This window comes from Trachypithecus francoisi, unplaced genomic scaffold, assembly GCF_009764315.1.
Source record: "Trachypithecus francoisi isolate TF-2019V2 unplaced genomic scaffold, Tfra_2.0 Lachesis_group2, whole genome shotgun sequence".
NCBI classification, from domain to species: Eukaryota; Metazoa; Chordata; class Mammalia; order Primates; family Cercopithecidae; genus Trachypithecus; species Trachypithecus francoisi.
Window position 1 is genome coordinate 28037116 of NW_022681465.1, and position 19213 is coordinate 28056328.

Below are 19213 nucleotides of genomic sequence, written 5' to 3' on the forward strand. Positions count from 1 at the left end.
TTGGGAGGCCAAGGAGGCTGGACCACTTAAGGTCAGGAGTTTGAGACCAGCCTGGCCAACATGGTGAAATGCCGTCTCCACTAAAAATACAAAAAAACCCCACAAACAAACAAAAAACTACCTGGGTGTGGTGATGCATGCCTGTAGTCCCAGCTACTGGGGAGGCTGAGGTAGGAGAATCAGTTGAACCTGGGAAGCGAAGGTTGCAGTGAGTTGAGATTGTGCCACTGCACTCCATCCTGGGCAACACAGTGAGTCTCTGTCAAAACAAAACAAAACAAAGCAAAAAACCCAAAAACCAACCAAACAAATGTGTGTGTGTGTGTGTATACACACAGAGAGAGAAGAGAAGGTAAAGAAGTGGAGGTAGCCAGTGTCAACATCTCTGAAGAAGTATAAAAACATGGGATGATGAGAAGTGGATGTAGGGTCAAGAGACGACTTTTAAAATACAGGAATATTATAGCATGTTTGTATGCTGATTCAAACAATCTAACAGGGCAGGAAATAGTAATGATGAAAGGTGGGGCCAAGGGATTTTCAGGAGCCAAATCCTTGAGTTCACTGGACTATCACCTTGAGTAACTTCATCAATGTCTTTTCCCTAGGTGACAGATCAGTCGGTGAAAGCATTTGCTGAACACTGTCCTGAGCTTCAATATGTAGGCTTCATGGGTTGTTCAGTCACTTCTAAAGGAGTCATTCACCTAACCAAGGTAGGTACTATGGCTGCTTTTCCTTGGTATTTTTGAGTATGATACAGGTGATGAGCCCTAAATTGTTTAATTTACTTGAATAAGGGATAGTCAGACCAAATGGAAGTCTACTAGTGTTTGATAAAAGTTAAAATGAGTTGAAGAAAGCAATACCAAACTTATCCTTTCTGAAATGGAATACTCATTTAAACAAGAAGCTTTTTGCTTTTTCATTGCTAATGGCTATGAAATATATATCAAAGAAATATATATGACCAGAATCATTTAAATGTTAATGTATTGTGCTTAGAAGATATTTTGATTGAATTTTAAGTGCTCATATATCACTAGATCCTATGAGTATTTGACTTTAAAAAGTGAATATGGTCAGTGCATATGATCAAGCTGAGTATGTAAGGAGAAAAGAGAGGTCAATATGTGACAAAAATTTACATTGTGGCTCAGAGAGTTCACTAATATAACAATTATATGAAATTTCATATTTTTAGAAATGATCAAACTGCCAGTTCTTTAGTAATCTCTCCCTGATGTGTCATCTCTGCTGCTTCCCAGAGCTTTAAAATAATTAGAAACCAATTCTTACATCTGTGAAATGGAAAAACTGGCTACTATAAAATTTACCTATGTGTTATCTGAAATTTGTTATGAATTTCAATTCTATCATATGGTACTTAGGAAAATGAATGTGAGTCTTGCCTTTTCCAACTTATAGCTGAGCAATCTTTTCCTTCAACCTTCCTTCATTTCACAACTATTAGAAAGTTGCTGTATTGGCAATACAATGATGAATAAAACTAGGTAAGATCCCAGGTCTCTTTTGGTTTGATGTCTTCAGATCTCTTTGAGCTTACAGTTTAATGGGAAATAATGTCTTTCTTTACTCCCTAGGAAAAGAGTAAATGTATATGAGTTACCTAGGACTATGGTAGCGTCATACAGTGAATAGGACCCTGGGTACCATTATAACCTCAGGTTGGATTATTGGGTCTATCAGTTAGCTAAGTGGGAAAATTATTTTTTAGGGTATTAAATAAGGTAATGTATATAAGGTACTTGATTCAGAATAGAGACCACAGTAAATGCTAAGTAAATGTTAGCTATTAATATTAAAACAGATGTGGGCCAGGCGCAGTGGATCACCCCTGTAATCCTAGCACTTTGGGAGGCCAAGACAGGTGGATCGCTTGAGGGCGGAGGTTCAAGATCATCCTGGCCAACGTGATGAAACTCCATCTCTACTAAAAGACAAAAATTATCTGGGCGTAGTGGCATGGTGGCTGTAATTTCAGCTACTTGGGAGGTTGAGATGGGAGAATTACTTAAACCTGGGAGGCGGAGGTTGCAGTGAGCTGAGATTGCGCCACTGCACTCCAGCCTGGGTGACAGAGTGCAACTCCGTCTCAAAAACAAAAAACAAACAAAAAACAGATGCCATAGTATCTAAATTGCTAGAAAATTAGTACAAAGTTTGATTTTAAGAAATCAAATCACTATTCTAGTCTAGTGTATCTGAAAGAGAGCCTGTGGTTATACTATGTCTTAAAGGACTGATTAACTTTAATTTTATTGTGAGGATCAGAGCCTAAAGCTAGAGGAGAGGATAGGCCTGTTATTCTCAATTATTGCTCTATCAGAACATCTTAGTGTAACCAAGACCATACAAGATCATATGTAACCATAATTTTTAATTCATTTCCTATAACCTTGGCCTGAACATCTTGGTAGATGAATGTTTTTCTAGTCACATCTAATGCTGTTTATGGTGTAGAGTAAAAATGCCTTTGGTTGAACAGATTGTGCACAAGTGTTGTGATGGCCATATGTGGGCTTTTTATGATCACTTGAAATTGTACTCATTAAAGACAAAACAAGACTTATTAGATCAGTAAGTGCTTCCCAGAATATTTTGAGATGGCCAAAAATTATGGTACACTGGTACTTAAAAGATCACAATTATTCTCTGTGATAAAATACAGCTATACCAAGTGTCTGCAGTGGAAAACTCAATTTGCTGAGATGGTTCTTCTGAAGATTATAGGCGAGGATTGCTGGTTTGGTCTATCAACAATCAGAATCTATTGGACTCATATTAGAGTTAGTACGCAAAGTTTTAAGGAACATCTTTGTTCTTCAACAGAACCTTTCTTTGATGAGAAAACTGATGTGTACAACTAAGCAATGAACGTTGCTTAGTTTTTTGGATTCAAGTAAAGGCAAAAGAGGACATTTTATACATGCATCGGTTCTGCAAAGCTATTTTAATTGGTTTATCTCTTGAAAACCAAGGGTAGACTCAGTTTTTAATAAAATTAATGCTTTTTATTTTATGAGATTTGTGTTCTGGCAGTGTTTTCATACCAGCTACTAAGACATTCACAAAAATGTTTGTAATCATATAAACACCACTTAAAAAGTTGTATTTTCCTTGTCATCATAGTACATAAGAAATAAGCAAGAAGATGTGAGATATAGAATATTGAGAGTTATCAGCCTACATATGTTTTTACATGATTTAGAAAATCTCTCTAACACATGATGTCACTAAATCTCTGGCTTTCTAAGTTTGCTAAGAGAGGCAAGGATCATAAAATCTCTGTACCTTAGTTTCCTGTCTTTGAAATTATGTGCCTGTATTAGATGATCTGTCTTCAGATCTGGAGTTTCTTGCACCTTGAATAATCTATGAATTTAGGAATCATTGGCCTAGAAGGGACTGTGAGGGGCTCTCATGGAAACTAAGAGATATCAAGTCTAATTTAGTAGGTTAGAAGGGAAGATTGGGGATTTGTGACATCTTAGATTTTTAAATCAAGGGCAAGAAAACAGAGGATTGGGAATAGGTGGAAGGACATTGATATCCTCTTGTGGTTCCTTGGATTTAATTTTATTTTGATGTCCTCAGGCTTGACTGGATTCCTGTTTACTTTGTAATATTTACTGATAACACACTATTATTACTTAGATTCTGCTAATATCAAGCAATATTGGGATAAGAAGCCTTTCTGAGTTGCTGTGACTGTGTAAATGAGAGTCCAGAATAACCAGACTGAATGTACACAGGTTGATAAGATAAAGTCAGATTTATGGGACTGTTTGGAAACTTAGAGGTCTATATTTAGGAAGCAAAGATAAGAATTTTTGAGGTCTACATTTAACAGTTAAGAGTATTAGTGACTTGTATGTGGCAGAATTGGGTCTACTCTAACACAAGTGTGTTCTTTTCATTGTACTGTACCTATTATATAAATATAAATCTGTATATCTTGCTCTCTCTCCCACTTTTAAAAACAAGTTCGGCAAATGCAAATATATAGTTACCTTCAGTGTTTAGACTGTGGGATCTGCATGTCATTTGCCACTAAAGAGACTAGAAGGAACATGTCAAAGGACCCAAAAGCCAACGTGAAATGGCTCCTATTGACTTAGGCTGGGATATTTTGAGCATTGACAAGGAAGATTCTGCAATGAATTAAAAGAAATAAAATATATAAAAATGGGTTTATAATGATATAAGCAAAACGAAACTGGACTTCTTCCGGCTTAGGTGGCGTAACAGGGGCCAAATTTACTCTTTCCTGAAACAACTTTAAAAAAACAGGCAAAATATAGGAAACAATGGTTTTTAAGACACTGGATATCAGGCAACCAAGGACAATGATCCCTATGATATGGGAAACAGGCAAGAGGAGCTCTGTAATTGTCTCAGTTTACTGCATTGAGTTTCCAGACTTCAGCACAGGGAGGGGGTAAATCAGGTAACACACAACAGACTGTCTGAGTTGACAAAACAGAACAGAAAGGTCAGGGAGACCAAAGCAGCCAGATTTTGGAGGACTGAATACTGGAGTGGAGGGTACTGCATAGAGAAACCCAGGGATCGGTGGATGACCCGCCTTATGCATTCAATCCTAAATAACCTGTAAGTAAAGCCAAAATCAAAAGAGAAATTAGAAAGTATTTTGAAATGAATGAAAATGAAAACACAATGTATCAGATTTAGTGTGATGCTACTAACGTACTACTTAGATAAAAATAATGAAACAAATACCAATACGAGAAAAAAGAAAGATTTCAATCATGACTTCAACTTCTATTTTATAAAATTTGAGAAAGAAGAGCAAATTAAATCCAAAGTATGCGGGAAAAAAAAAAAAAAAGAAATGGTAAAGATTAAAGAGGAAATCAATGAAATGGAAAGCAAAAAGAAGACAGGAAATTAATGAAACCAAAAGCTAGCGATTTGATAAAATAGATAAAATTGATAAATCTCTAGTCACAGTGATCAAAAAAAAATTGCCAATGTTGTAGCTCAGAGCGTTGACAAAACTACAGATACTACAGGTATTAAAAGAATAACAAGGGCATATTATTAAAATCTTTTTTTTTTTTTTTTTGAGATAGAGTTTTGTTCTTGTTGCCCAGGCTGGAGTGCAATGGGATCTTGGCTCACTGCAACCTCTACCTCTCGGGTTCAAGCAATGCTCCCACCTCAGCCTCCCAAATATCTGGGACTACAGGCACCCGCCACCATGCCCAGCTAATTTTTTGTATTTTTAACAGAGACGGGGTTTCACCATGTTAGCCAGGCTGGTTTCAAACTCCTGACCTTGGTGATCCACCCACATCAGCCTCTCAAAGTGCTGAGATTACAGGTGTGAGCCACCACACCCAGCCAGTGAACATCTTTAGGCCTATCAATTCAACACTTTAGATGAAATGGAAAATTTATTTGAAAAACACAAACTACCAAAACTCACTTAAGAAGAAACAGATAACTTGAATACCCCTGTATTTCCTAAAGAAATTGCATCTGTAGTTAAAAATTTTCCACCAATACTCCCATCCCAGATGACTTCACTGTTGAATTTTGCCAAATATTTAAGAAAGAAAGAATACCAATTCAACACAAGTCTTCTAGAAAAGAGACTATTATTACCCACGTTAAAAAAACTTGATAAAGACACTAAGTGAAGAAAATTGAACAGCACTATCTTTCATGAACATAGATTCAAAAATTCTAAACAAAAGTTTGGAAAATCATGTCTAACAGTATTTTAAAAGGATAATTGCGTCATGACCTAATAGAGTTTATCCCAGAAAAGCAAAGTTGGTTAGGAACTCAAAATAAATCAAAGCTAGGAAATCAATACACAAAAATCCATTGTATCTGTATAGCAGAGGAAACAGCAGAGTGAAAAGACAACCTATAGAGTGGAATAAAATATTTCCAAACCATATATCTGATAAGGAGTTACTATCCAAAATATATAAGGGACTCGACTCAATAGTAAGAAAACAAATAACCTGATTAAAAACTGGGCAAAGTACCCAAATAGACATTTTTCAAAAAGAGACATACATGTCACCAGCAAGTATATGAAAAAAAATGCTCAGTGTCACTAATCATTAGCGAAATGCAAATTAAAACCACAATGAGATATCACCTTACACTTATCAGAATGACTATTATTAAAAAGAGAAAAGATAACAAGTTTTGGTGAGGATGTAGGAAAAGGGGAGCTCTTGAACTTTGTTGGTAGAAATGTAAATTAGCATAGCCATTGTAGAGCACAGTATGGAAGTGACTCAAAAAAATTAAAAATAGAACTACCGTATGTACCAGCAATAGTACTGCTGGGTATATATCCAAAGGATATAAAATCAGTATGTTGAAGAGATGTCTGCACTCTTACTTTCATTGCAGCACTATTCACAATAGCCAAAGTTGATATGGAATGTCCATCAAATGATAAATGGATAAAGAAAATATAGGCCAGGCGCGGTGGCTCGCGCCTGTAATCTCAGCACTTTGGGAGGCTGAGACGAGCAGATCACGAGGTCAGGAGATCGAGACCATCCTGGCTAACGGTGAAACCCTGTCTCTACTAGAAAAATACAAAAAAATTAGCTGGGCGTGGTGGCAGTCACCTGTAGTCCCAGCTACTAGGGAGGCTGAGGCAGGAGAATGGCGTGAACCTGGGAGGTGGAGCTTGCAACACTCCAGCCTGGGTGACAGAGCAAGACTCTGTCTCAAAAAAAACAAAAAAAAGAAAGAAAAGAAAAGAAAACGTGGTATATACACACAATGGAATACTATTCAGCCTTAAAAAGAAGGAAATTTCTGTCATTTGCAACAACATGGATGAACCTGCGGGAGATTATGTTAAGTAAAATAAGCCAGGCACAGAAAGACAAGTACTGAATGATCTTACATATGGAATCTAACAAAGTCAGACTCATAGAATCAGATTAGAATGGTGGTTACCAGATGCTGAAGGGAGGGAAGGGATTGAGGAGGTGGTGGACGAATAATACAACATTTCAGTTAGGCAGGAAGAATAAGCTCAAGAGATCTCTAGTACATCATAGCGACTGTAGTTAGTAACTATATTGTATACTTGAAAATTGCTGAGAGAATAAATTTTAAGTGGTCGACCACAAATAGTATGATATTGAAACAGACTTTTGTTGTCTGAGATAATGCCCAGAGTTCTTGTCCTACCTCCAAGATGATTAAGGAGCATGGACACAAAGGTTAGGTTGGAGCAAAAGTTTAATAAGCAAAAAAAGAAAGCTCTCTGCCAGGAGAGAGGGGGTCCGGAACGGGAGTTATCCACTGTGGGACTGGGGTCCAGGGTTTCTATGGACTAGGAAGGGGAAGGAATGTGCTTTGTCTGCAGGCTGTCTTGGTGAATGTGTGACTCAGCTTGGCCTGGGACCAAGCAGGGGCTGAGGTGATGATTCATAGAGGCCGGACTTACAGTTCAAATAAAGGAAAGTAGATCGCCCACTGGAACCCACTGGAGCCCACTGTGCCCGTGCCCACAAAAGGAGAAGAAACTTTTTCTGGGAGCCCACTGACTATACAAAGGACAAAGGCATTTTTGTGCCAAGCCTTGTCCCCTTATCTGAGTGAGCTGGAGGTTTGTGCAAGTTTTTATCCAAATGGACTGGAGGTTTTTCTCTCTGTGCAGCCGTGGGCACGTCTCTTAAGTACAACACCCCTTGCTAGTTCCTTTATCGGTGCTTGCCGCTTGAATTTTTTCTCGGGCTGCTTTTTATGTTATGTGGGGATGAGGCACTGACCCATAGGCTGGGGGCTCTCTGGGACCCTTCCCTTGTTATCTACCTAAGGGAAGCTAACTAACTCCTTTCAGTATGTGAGGTAAGGCATATATTAATTATCTTGATCTGGCCATTCCACAATGTATACTTATATCAAAACATCATGCTGTACACCATAAATATTTACAAATTTTGTCAGTTAAAAAAATTAAAAAGATTTGTTTTAAAAGAAGCATTAAAAGTTTTATTTTTATATGCTGGCAATGAATAATCTGCAGATGAAATAAAGAAACACCTTTCATTTACATTATTATCAAAAATAATAAAACATTTACAAATATATTTAACCAAGGATATCAAGACTTGTACACTGAAACCCACAAAACATTACCGAAAGGAATTAAAGAAGACCTACATAATGAAAAGGCATCCACTATTCATCTTAAAATACTTAATATTGTTAAGATGGCAGTATTACTCAAAGCACTTTATGGAGTAAATTGAAAATCTCAGCAGCTTTTTTTAATGGAAAATCTGATATTGAAATTGTTATTGAATTGCAGGACAACTCAAGAGCCATAACTATCTCAAAAAAGAAAAACAATGTTGGAGGACTCATATGTTCAAATTTTAAAACTTACTACAGAGCTATAAGAATCAAAACAGTAAGGTACTGTTCAGTATGTGAGGTAAGGCATATATTAATTATCTTGATCTGGCCATTCCACAGTGTATACTTATATCAGACACATAAGGATAGACATGTAGGTCAATGGAAAAGGATTGAGAGTCCAGAAATAAACTCACACATCTGTGTCCTATTAATATTTGAAAGGGTGCTAAAACCATTCAATGGGAAGAGTTTCTTAAGAAGATGATGCTAGGATATCTGGATATCCATATGGAAAAGAGTGAAATCAGACCCCTACCTCAGACCGTATATAAAAATTAACTAAAACATGGTTCAAATACCTAAATGTAGGAGTTAAAACTATGAAACACGTAGGAGAAAATATGGGAGAAATCTTCATGACCTTGAATTCAGTAATGAATTCTTAGATATGACACCAAAAGCATGAGCAACAGAAGAAAAAAAGATAAATTGTACTTTGTCACAATTAAAAATTCAAAGGATACTGTCAAGAAATTGAAGAGGCAATCGACAGAATAGGAGAAAATATTTGCAAATCACATATCTGGTAAGTGTCTTGAATATATAAATAACTCATATCTTAGTAACAAAAAGACAGCCTAATTTTTTAAAATGTGCAAAAGACTTGAATAGATATTTCTCCAAAGAAGATATACTTGGCTGGCAAGCACATGAAAAGCTGCTCAACATTATTAGTTATGCAAATGACTGGGAAATGCAAATAAGAAACCGCAGTGAGGTACAGCTTCACACCTATTAGGATGGTTGTAATAAAAAAAAAAAGGGCAATAGCAAGTGTTGACAAAGAAGTGGAGAAATTAGAACCCTTGTATATTAATGGTGGGGATATAAAATTATGCAGTTGCTATGGAAAATAGTTGGCAGTTCCTCAAAAGTTTAAATATAAAATTACCATATGATCCAGAAATTTCAATCCTAAGTATAGAATCAAAATAATTAAAAACAGAATTCAAAGACAAACCTGTACATGAATACCCATATCAGCAATATACACAACAGCTAAAATGTGGAAACAATGTAAATGCCTATCACCTCATGTATGTATAACCAGAATGTGGTTATGTTCATACAGTGAAATATTATTCAGCCTTGAAAAAGAATGATGTTCTGAAATATGCTATAATATGGCTGTAGCATGGCCTTGGAAGCATTATGATAAAGAAGATAGCTACAAAGGCTATTTTTCTGTATGATTTGTTTATATGAAATGTCCAGAATCTGCCCATGTATACTGGGTTTCTTTTTAGTCTAATGAAAATGCTCTGAAATTAGATATTGGTGATGGTTGCACAAGTCACTCAATGTACTAAAAAGCATTGAACTATATAATTTATGAGCATGACTTTTATAGGAAATAAATTTTATATTAATTAAAAAGTTCTAGAAGAACAGATAGAAAACTTTTGTGATATTGGGTTAGACAAAGATTTCTAAAATAGGATACCAAAAGCATGATCAAAATTAATAAATTGGGCCCGACGCAGTGGCTTACACCTGTAATCCCAGCACTTTGGGAGGTCGAGGTGGGTGGATCACGAAGTGGGAGTTTGAGACCAACATGGCCAATATGCTGAAACCCCGTCTCTACTAAAAATATTTTTAAAAAATTATCTGGGCATGGTGGCACGTGTCTGTTGTCCCAGTTACTTGGGAGGCTGAGGCAGGAGAATCTCTTGAATCCAGGTGGTGGAGGTTGCAGTGAGCCAAGATTGAGCCACTGCATTCCAGCATGGGTGACAGAGTGAGACTCTGTCTCAAAAAAAAAAGTCAGTTAATAAGTTTACAAATTAATAAATTACACTTTATGAAAATTAAAATATTCTGCTCTTTGACATATACAGTAGTTTCCCCCTTATCCTTGTGGGATATATTCCACAACCCCCAGTGGATGCCTTAAACTATGGATAGTACTAAGCCTTTCGTATGCTATGATTTTTCTTACAGTACATACCTATGATAAAGTTTAATTCATCAGTTAGGCACAATATGAGATTAATAACAATGACTAATAATAAAATAGAACAATTATAACAATATGCTATGATAAAAGTGATGTGAGTGTAGTCTCCCCCACCCCTTCAAAATATCTTCTGGAACTGTACATTGGGTAACCGATACCACTCATGGAAAGTGAAACTGCAGATAGGGGAGAGAGACTCCTGTGCTGTTAAGCAGAGAAGCCCCAGATTGGGAAAAATAATTGAAAGCTGTATATCTGATAAACTATGTCTAGAATATATTAAGAACTGTCAAAACTCAATAAGAAAATAAGCACATGAAAAGATGTTCAGTAGCATTAGGGATTAGGGACATGCAAATTAAAACTATAGAAAATACCACCACACACCTATTAGATTGGCTAATATTAAAAAATACTTGCCATAGATTGCTGGCAAGATGGCCAAAAAGGAACAGCTCTGGTCTGCAGCTCCCAGCGAAACTGACGCAGAAGGCAGGTGATTTCTGCATTTCCAACTGAGGTACCCGGTTCATCTCATTGGGACTGGTTGGACAGTGGCTGCAGCCCACAGAGGGCAAGCTGAAGTGGGGTGGGGTGTTGCCTCACCCGGGAAGCACAAAGGGTAGGGGAATTTCTCCCCTACCCAAGGGAAGCCTTGAAGGTCTGAGCCTGAGGAACTCCAGCACAGATACTGCACTTGTCCCACAGTCTTTGCAGTCAGCAAACCAGGAGATTCCCTGTGGTGCGTATGCCACCCAGGCTCTGGGTTTCAAGCACAAAACTAGGCAGCCATTTGGGCAGACACCGAACTAGCTGCAGGAGTTCTTTTTTCCATACCCCAGTGGGGCCTGGAACACCAGTGAGACAGAACCATTCACTCCCCTGGAAAGGGGTGCTGAAGCCAGGGGTTCAAGTGGTCTGGCTTGGCGGGTCTCACCCCCATGTAGCCCAGGAAACTAAGATCCCCTGGCTTGAAATTCTCACTGTCAGCACAGCAGCAGTCTGCTGTGGCTTGAGCTTGGTCAGGGGAGGGCCTCATGCCATTGCTCTGGCTTGAGTAGGCGATTTTAAGCTCACAGTGTAAACAAAGCCACTGAGAAGTTCAGACTGGGCAGAGCCCACTGCAGCTCAGCAAGACCACTGCAGCCAGACTGCCTCTCTAGATGGCAGGGCATCTCTGAAATGAAAAGGCAGCAACTCCTGTCAGGGACTTATAGATAAAACCCCTATCTCCCTGGGACAGAGCACCTGGAGAAAGGAGCGACTGTGGATGAAGATTCATCAGACTTAAACATTCCTGCCTGACAGCTCTGAAAAGAGCAGTATACCTCCCAGCACAGCATTCAACCTCTGCTAAGGATCAGACTGCCTCTTCAAGTGGGTCCCTGACTCCTGTGTATCCTGACTGGGAGACACCTCCCACTAGGGGCTGACAAACACCTCACACAGGAAAGCTCTGGCAGGCATCTGGCTGGTGCCCCTCTGGGACGAAGCTTCCAGAGGAAAGATCATACAGCAATGTTTGCTGTTCTGCAGCCTCTGCTGGTGATATTCAGGCAAACAGGGTCAGGAGTGGACCACCAGCAAACTCCAGCAGACCAGCAGCAGAGGAGCCTGACTGTCAGAAGGAAAACTAACTAACAAACAGAAAGGAATAGCACGTCCACTCAAAGACACCATCTGAAGGTCATGAAAATCAAAGACCAAAGGTAGATAAATCCACAAAGATGGGGAGAAACCAGCACAAAAAGGCTGAAAATTCCAAAAAGCAGAATGCCTCTTCTCCTCCAGAGGATCACAACTCCTTGCCAGCAAGAGAACAAAACTGGACGGAGAATGTGTTTGACGAATTGACAGAAGTAGGCTTCAGAAGGTTGGTAGTAACAAACTCCTCCAAGCTAAAGGAGCAGGTTCTAAACCAATTCATGGAAACTAAGAACCTTGAAAACAGGTTAGACAAATCGCTAACTGGAATAACCAGTGTAGAGAAAAATGTAAATGACCTGATGGAGCTGAAAAACACAGCACGAGAACTTCATGAAGCATACACTAGTTTCAGTAGCTGAATTGATCAAGTAGAAGAAAGGATATCAGTGATCGACTATCAACTTAATGAAAGAAAGAGAGAAGACAAGATCAGAGAAAAGAATAAAAAGGAATGAACAAAGCCTCCTAGAAATATGGAACTGTGTGAAAAGACCAAATCTATGTTTGATTGATGTACCTGAAGGTGACAGGGAGAATGAAACCAAGTTGGAAAACACCCTTCGGGATATTATCCAGGAGAACTTCCCCAACCTAGCAAGACAGGCCAACATTCAAATTCAGGAAATGCAGAGAACACATACAAAGATACTCCTCGAGAACAGCAACCCCAAGACACATAATCATCAGATTCACCAAGGTTGAAATGAAGGAAAAAATGTTAAGGGCAGCCAGAGAGAAAGGTCAGGTTTACCCACAAAGGAAGCCCATCAGACTAACCGCAGATCTTTCTGCAGAAACCCTACAAGCCAGAAGAGAGTGGAGGCCAATATCCAACATTCTTAAAGAAAATAATTTACAACCCAGAATTTCATATCTGCCAAACTAACCTTCATAAGTGAACTAGAAATAAAATCCTTTACAGACAAGCAAATACTGGGAGATTCTGTCACCACCAGGCCTGCCTTACAAGAGCTCCTGAAAGAAGCACTAAACATGGAAAGGAGAAACTGGTACCAGCCACTGCAGAAATTCTTTACCAAATTGTAAAGAACATTGACACTATGAAGAAACTCCATGAACTAATGGGCAAAAGAACCAGCTAGCATCATAATGACAGGATCAAATTTACACATAACAGTATTAACCTTAAATGTAAATGGGCTAAATACCCCAATTAAAAGACACAGACTGGCAAGTTGGATAAAGAGTCAAGACTCATCAGTGTGCTGTATTCAGGAGACCCATCTCACATGCAAAGACACACATAGGCTCAAAATAAAGGGATGGAGGAATATTTACCAAACAAATGGGAAGGAAAAAACAAAACAAAACAAAAAGCAGGAGTTGCAATCCTAATCTCTGTTAAGACAGACTTTGGGAGGCCGAGACAGGCGGATCACGAGGTCAGGAGATCGAGACCATCCTGGCTAACACGGTGAAACCCCGTCTCTACTAAAAAATACAAAAAACTAGCTGGGCGAGGTGGCGGGTGCCTGTAGTCCCAGCTACTCAGGAGGCTGAGACAGGAGAATGGCGTAAACCCGGGAGGCGGAGCTTGCAGTGAGCTGAGATCCGGCCACTGCACTCCAGCCCGGGCGACAGAGCAAGACTCCGTCTCAAAAAAAAAAAAAAAAAAAAGACAGACTTAAGACCAACAAAGATCAAAAGAGACAAAGAAGGGCATTAAATAATGGTAAAGGGACCAATGCAGCAAGAAGAGCTAACTATCCCAAATATATATGCTATGCACCCAATACAGGAGCACCTAGATTCATAAAGCACGTCTTAGAGGCCCACAAGGAGACTTAGACTCCCACACAATAATAGTGGGAAACTTTAACACCCCACTGTCAATATTAGACAGATCAACGAGACAGAAAATTTACAAGGATACTTAGGACTGGAGTACTGTGGATGAAGAGGACCTAATAGACATCTACAGAGCTCTCCACCCCAAATCAACAGAATATACATTCTTCTCAGCACCTCATTGCACTTATTCTAAAATCGACCACATAATTGGATATAAAACACTCTTCAGCAAATGCACAGAAATCATAACAAAGAGTCTCTCACACCACAGTGCAATCAAATTAGAACTCAGCATTAAGAAACTCACTCAAAACTGCACAACTACGTGGAAACTGAACAACCAGCTCCTGAATGACTACTAGGTAAATAACAAAATGAAGGCAGAAATAAAGATGTTCTTTAAAACCAATGAGAACGAAGACACAACATACCAGAATCTCTGGCACACCTTTAAAACAGTGTGTAGAGGGAAATTTATAGCACTAAATACCCACAAGAGAAAGCAGGAAAGATCTAAAATTGACACCCTAACATCAAAATTAATAGAACCAGAAAAGCAACAGCAAACAAATTCAAAGTCTAGCAGAAAACAAGGAATAACTAAGATCAGAGCAGAACTGAAGGAGATAGAGACATGAAAAACAACCTTCAAAAAATCAATGAATCCAGGAGCTGGTTTTTTGAAAAGATTAACAAAATAGATAGACCACTAGCCAGACTAATAAGAAAAGAGAGAAGGATCAGATAGATGCAATAAAAAATGATGTAGGGAATATCAGCACTGATCACAGAAATATAAACTACCATCAGAGAATACTATAAACACCTCTATACAAATAAGCTAGAAAATCTAGAAGAACTGGATAAATCCCTGTACACATACACCCTCTCAAGTCTAAAGGAGGAAGAAATCAAATTCCTGAATAAACCAATAACAAGTTCTGAAATTGAGGCAGTAATTAATAATCTGCCAACCAAAAAAAAGTCCAGGAGCAGATGGATTCACAGCAGAATTATACCAGCAGTACAAAGAGGAGCTAGTACCATTTCCTCTGAAACTATTCCAAACAATAGAAAAAGAGGGAATCTTCCTTAACTCGTTTTATGTGGCCAGCATCATCCTGATACCAAAACCTGGCAGAGAGACAACAACAAAAAAGAAAATTTTAGGTCAATATCCCTGATTAACATCGATGAGAAAATCCTCAATAAAATACTGGCAAACCAAATCCAGAAGCACATCAAAAAGCTTATCCAGCACGATCAAGTCAGCTTCATTCCTTGGATGCAAGCCTGGTTCAACATACGAAAATCAATAAATGTAATTCATCACATAAACAGAACCAATGACAAAAAATACATGATTATCTCAGTAGATGCAGAAAAGGCCTTTGACAAAATTCAACACCTCTTCATGTTAAAAACTCTCAATAAACTAGGTATCGATGGAACATATCTCAAAATAATAAGAGTTATTTATGACAAACCCACAGCAAGTATCATACTGAATGGGCAAAAACTGGAAGCATTCCCTTTGTAAACCGGCACAAGACAAGGATGCCTCTCTCTCCCGACTCCTATTCAACATAGTTCTGGCCAGGGCAATCAGGCAAGAGAAAGAAATAAAGCGTATTCAGATAGGAAGAGAGGAAGTCAAATTGTCTCTTTTTGAAGAAGACGTGATTATATGTTTAGAAAACCCCATCATCTCGGACCAGAATCTTCTTAAGCTGATAAGCAAGTTCAGCAAAGTCTCAGGATAAAAAATCAGTGTGCAAAAATCACAAGCATTCCTGTACATCAATAACAGACAGACAGCCAAATCATGAGTGAACTCCCATTCATAATTGCCACAGAGAGAATAAAATACCTAGGAATCCAACTTACAAGGGATATGAAGGACCTCTTCAAGGAGAACTATAAACCACTGCTCAAGGAAATAACAGAGGACACAAACAAATGGAAAAACATTCCATGCTCATGGATAGGAAGAATCAATATTGTGAAAATGGCCATACTGCCCAAAGTAATTTATAGATTCAAAGCTATCCCCATCAAGCTACCACTGACTTTCTTCACATGATTGAAAAAAAGTACTTTAAAATTTACATGGAACCCAAAAAGAGCCCGCATAGCCATGATAGTCCTGAGCAAGAAGAACAAAGCTGGAGGCGTCCTGCTACCTGACTGCAAACTATGCTATAAGGCTACAGTAACCAAAACAGCATGGTACTGGTACCAAAACATATATATAGACCAGTGGAACAGAACAGAGACCTAAGAAATAACACCACATATCTACAATCGTCTGATCTTTGACAAACTTGACACAAACAAGCAATGAGGAAAAGATTCCCTATTTAGTAAATGGTGTTGGGAGAATTGGCTAGCCATATGCAGAAAACTGAAACTGGACCCTTTCCTTACACCTTATACAAAAATCAACTCCAGATGGATCAAAGACTTAAACGTAAGATGTAGGACCATAAAAATCCTAAAGGAAAACCTGGGCAATACCATTCAGGACATAGGCATGGACAAAAACTTCATCTCTAAAACACCAAAAGCAATGGCAACAAAAGCCAAAATAGATAAATGGGATCTAATTAAACTAAAGAGCTTCTGCACAGTGAAAGAAACTATCATCAGAGTAAATAGGCAACCTACAGAATGGGAGAAAATTTTTGCAATATATCCATCTGACAAAGGGTTAATATCCAGAATCTACAAAGAACTTAAACAAATTTACAAGAAAAGAACAACCCCATCAAAAAGTGGGCCAAGAATATGAGAAGACACTTCTCAAAAGAAGACATTTATGCAGCCAACAGACATATGAAAAAATGCTTATCATCACTGGTCATTAGAGAAATGCAAAGCAAAACCACAATGAGATACCACCTCACACCAGATCATTAAAGGCAATCATTAAAAAGTCAGGAAACAACAGATGCTGGAGAGGATGTGGAGAAATAGGGACACTTTTACACTGTCAGTGGGAGTGTAGTTCAACTGTTGTGGAAGACAATGTGGTGATTCCTCAAAGGTCTAGAGCTAGAAATCCCATTTGACCCAGCAATCCCATTACTGGTTATATATCCAAAGGATTATAAATCATTCTACTATAAAGACACATGCATATGTGTGTTTATTGCTGCACTATTCACAATAGCAAAGACTTGGAACCAACTCAAATCCATCAATAATATACTAGATAAAGAAAATGTGGCACGTATACACCATGGAGTACTATGCAGTCATAAAAAAAAATGAGTTCATGTCCTTTGCAGGGTCATGAAGGAAGCTGGAAACCATCATTCTTGGCAAACTATCACAAGAAAACCAATCACCGTGTGTTCTCACTTGTAAGTGGGAGTTGAACAATGAGAACATATGGACATGGGTAGGGGAACATCACACTCCAGGGCCTGTTGGGGGCTGGGGTGTTAGGGGAGGGATAACATTAGGAGAAATACCTAATGTAGGTGACGGGTTGATGGGTGCAGCAAACCACTATGGTACATGTATACCTGTGTAACAAAACTGCACGTTCTGCCATATGTACCCAGAACTTAAAGTATAATAATAATAAAATATAAACTTGCATATCAATTGTTGGTGAGAATTTAGAAAAACCAGAACCCTCTATTAATTCAGCAATATAGATGAATGGAAATTTCATGCAAATTTAGGGGAGAGTCCCTTTTCCCTTGTTTGCAGTTTCACTTCCTGTGGGTGGTAACAGTTACCCAATGTACAAAACAAGAAGATATTTTGAGGGGGTCGGGGAGACCACATTCACATCACTTTTATTACAGTGTATTGTTATAATTGTTCTATTTTATTATTAGTTATTAATCTCATGCCTAACTGATGGATTAAGCTATATCATAGGTATGTGGTCCGATTACACATACCTGTGGTCCAATTTTACATATTGTGAGAATGTAAAATGGTCTAACCACTTTGGTAAACACTTCAGTAATTTCTGAAACTGTTAAATGTGTACCTGCTATATGATATGGTCATTTCACAACTCAGTATTTACCCAAGATCAGTGAAAACACATGTACATGCAAAGACATGGATCCATATAGCAGCTTTATTAGAAACAGTCCCAAACTTAAAACCACCCAAATTTCTGTCAGTTGTTGTACGTATAAACAATCTGGTATATTTATGCAATGGGATACCACATAGGGTGTGAAAGGAATGAATTACTGATACATACTGTCACATCAATTAATCTCAAAATAACTTTGCTGAGTGTAACAAGCCAGATGGAAAAAAAAGAGTTCTGTTTCATTTGTGAAATTCTAAGAAATGCAAATGATTCTAGTTACAAAGAGCTCACCAGTAAGGGAGGGGAGGGAGGAGAGAGGAACAAAAAGGAAGGAGTACAAAGGAGCATGTGATGACTGGGGGATGCCATATATTATGTTGGTTGTGGTAAATATTTCGTGGTGCATGTGGGAAAACTTACCAAATTATACATTTTAAATATGTATATGCAGTCTTTGGTATTTTAGTTTTTCTTCAGTAAAGCTGTTTTTAAAGAAAAGCCCATCGGTCATTTTTGGAACTTAACAAGGCAGCAGTTTATTACTCTAAAAATGAGTAAACAAAATGAGAATCTCATATTTATCCTTTTTTCTTATAGGAATTACAAAAAAGTAACCACACAATTCATAAGGGAAAGTTTTTTCTGAATAGGATTCTAGTGACAAACGAAAGAAGAATGATAGAAATAGAAAATTATAATTTTGCAGTTATCTTGAAATAATGGACTGAGGCAGTGATCATCATCAAAGAAAGCAAAAGCGATTATATGTGGATTGATATTCCCATGTAGGAATATCATAATGGAGGGAAGAATTTGATACCATTTAACTCACTGATCAATTTTAGCATGAAGAAAAGTGAGACAGCAGACCTTAAGTACTCTTGAGGTGATGCAGTAGAGAGTACACAGCATCACTTATGTAGTATTCTGCTATTAAATATACAAATATTAGCCAGGCAGGTTGGGGGCTGACTGTAATCCCATCTACTCGGGAGGCTGAGGCACAAGAATTGCTTGAAACCTGGGAGGCAGAGGTTCCAGTGAGCCAAGATTGTGCCCCTGCACTCTAGCCTGGGTGACAGAGTGAGACTCTGTCTTCAAAAAAAAAAAAAAAAAGCCTGAATCTAATCTGCCTCTATATTTACCCATTTACAGGAAATAGTAGAATTAAAGCATCATGTTAAATAATACCACACACACACACACAAAAATCAGCT

The 19213-nt window shown here is 38.2% G+C and overlaps 1 protein-coding gene across 2 annotated transcripts in view; it reads left to right on the plus strand.

Moving 5' to 3' along the window:
- FBXL17 (F-box and leucine rich repeat protein 17) overlaps window positions 1-19213 on the plus strand; it is a 550690-nt gene that overhangs the window by 176120 nt on the left and 355357 nt on the right. For both annotated transcript variants that reach the window (XM_033178969.1, XM_033178970.1), the window contains one exon: window positions 609-716. In XM_033178969.1, the coding sequence (XP_033034860.1) occupies window positions 609-716 (108 nt within the window). The remainder of the gene's footprint in view (window positions 1-608; window positions 717-19213) is intronic.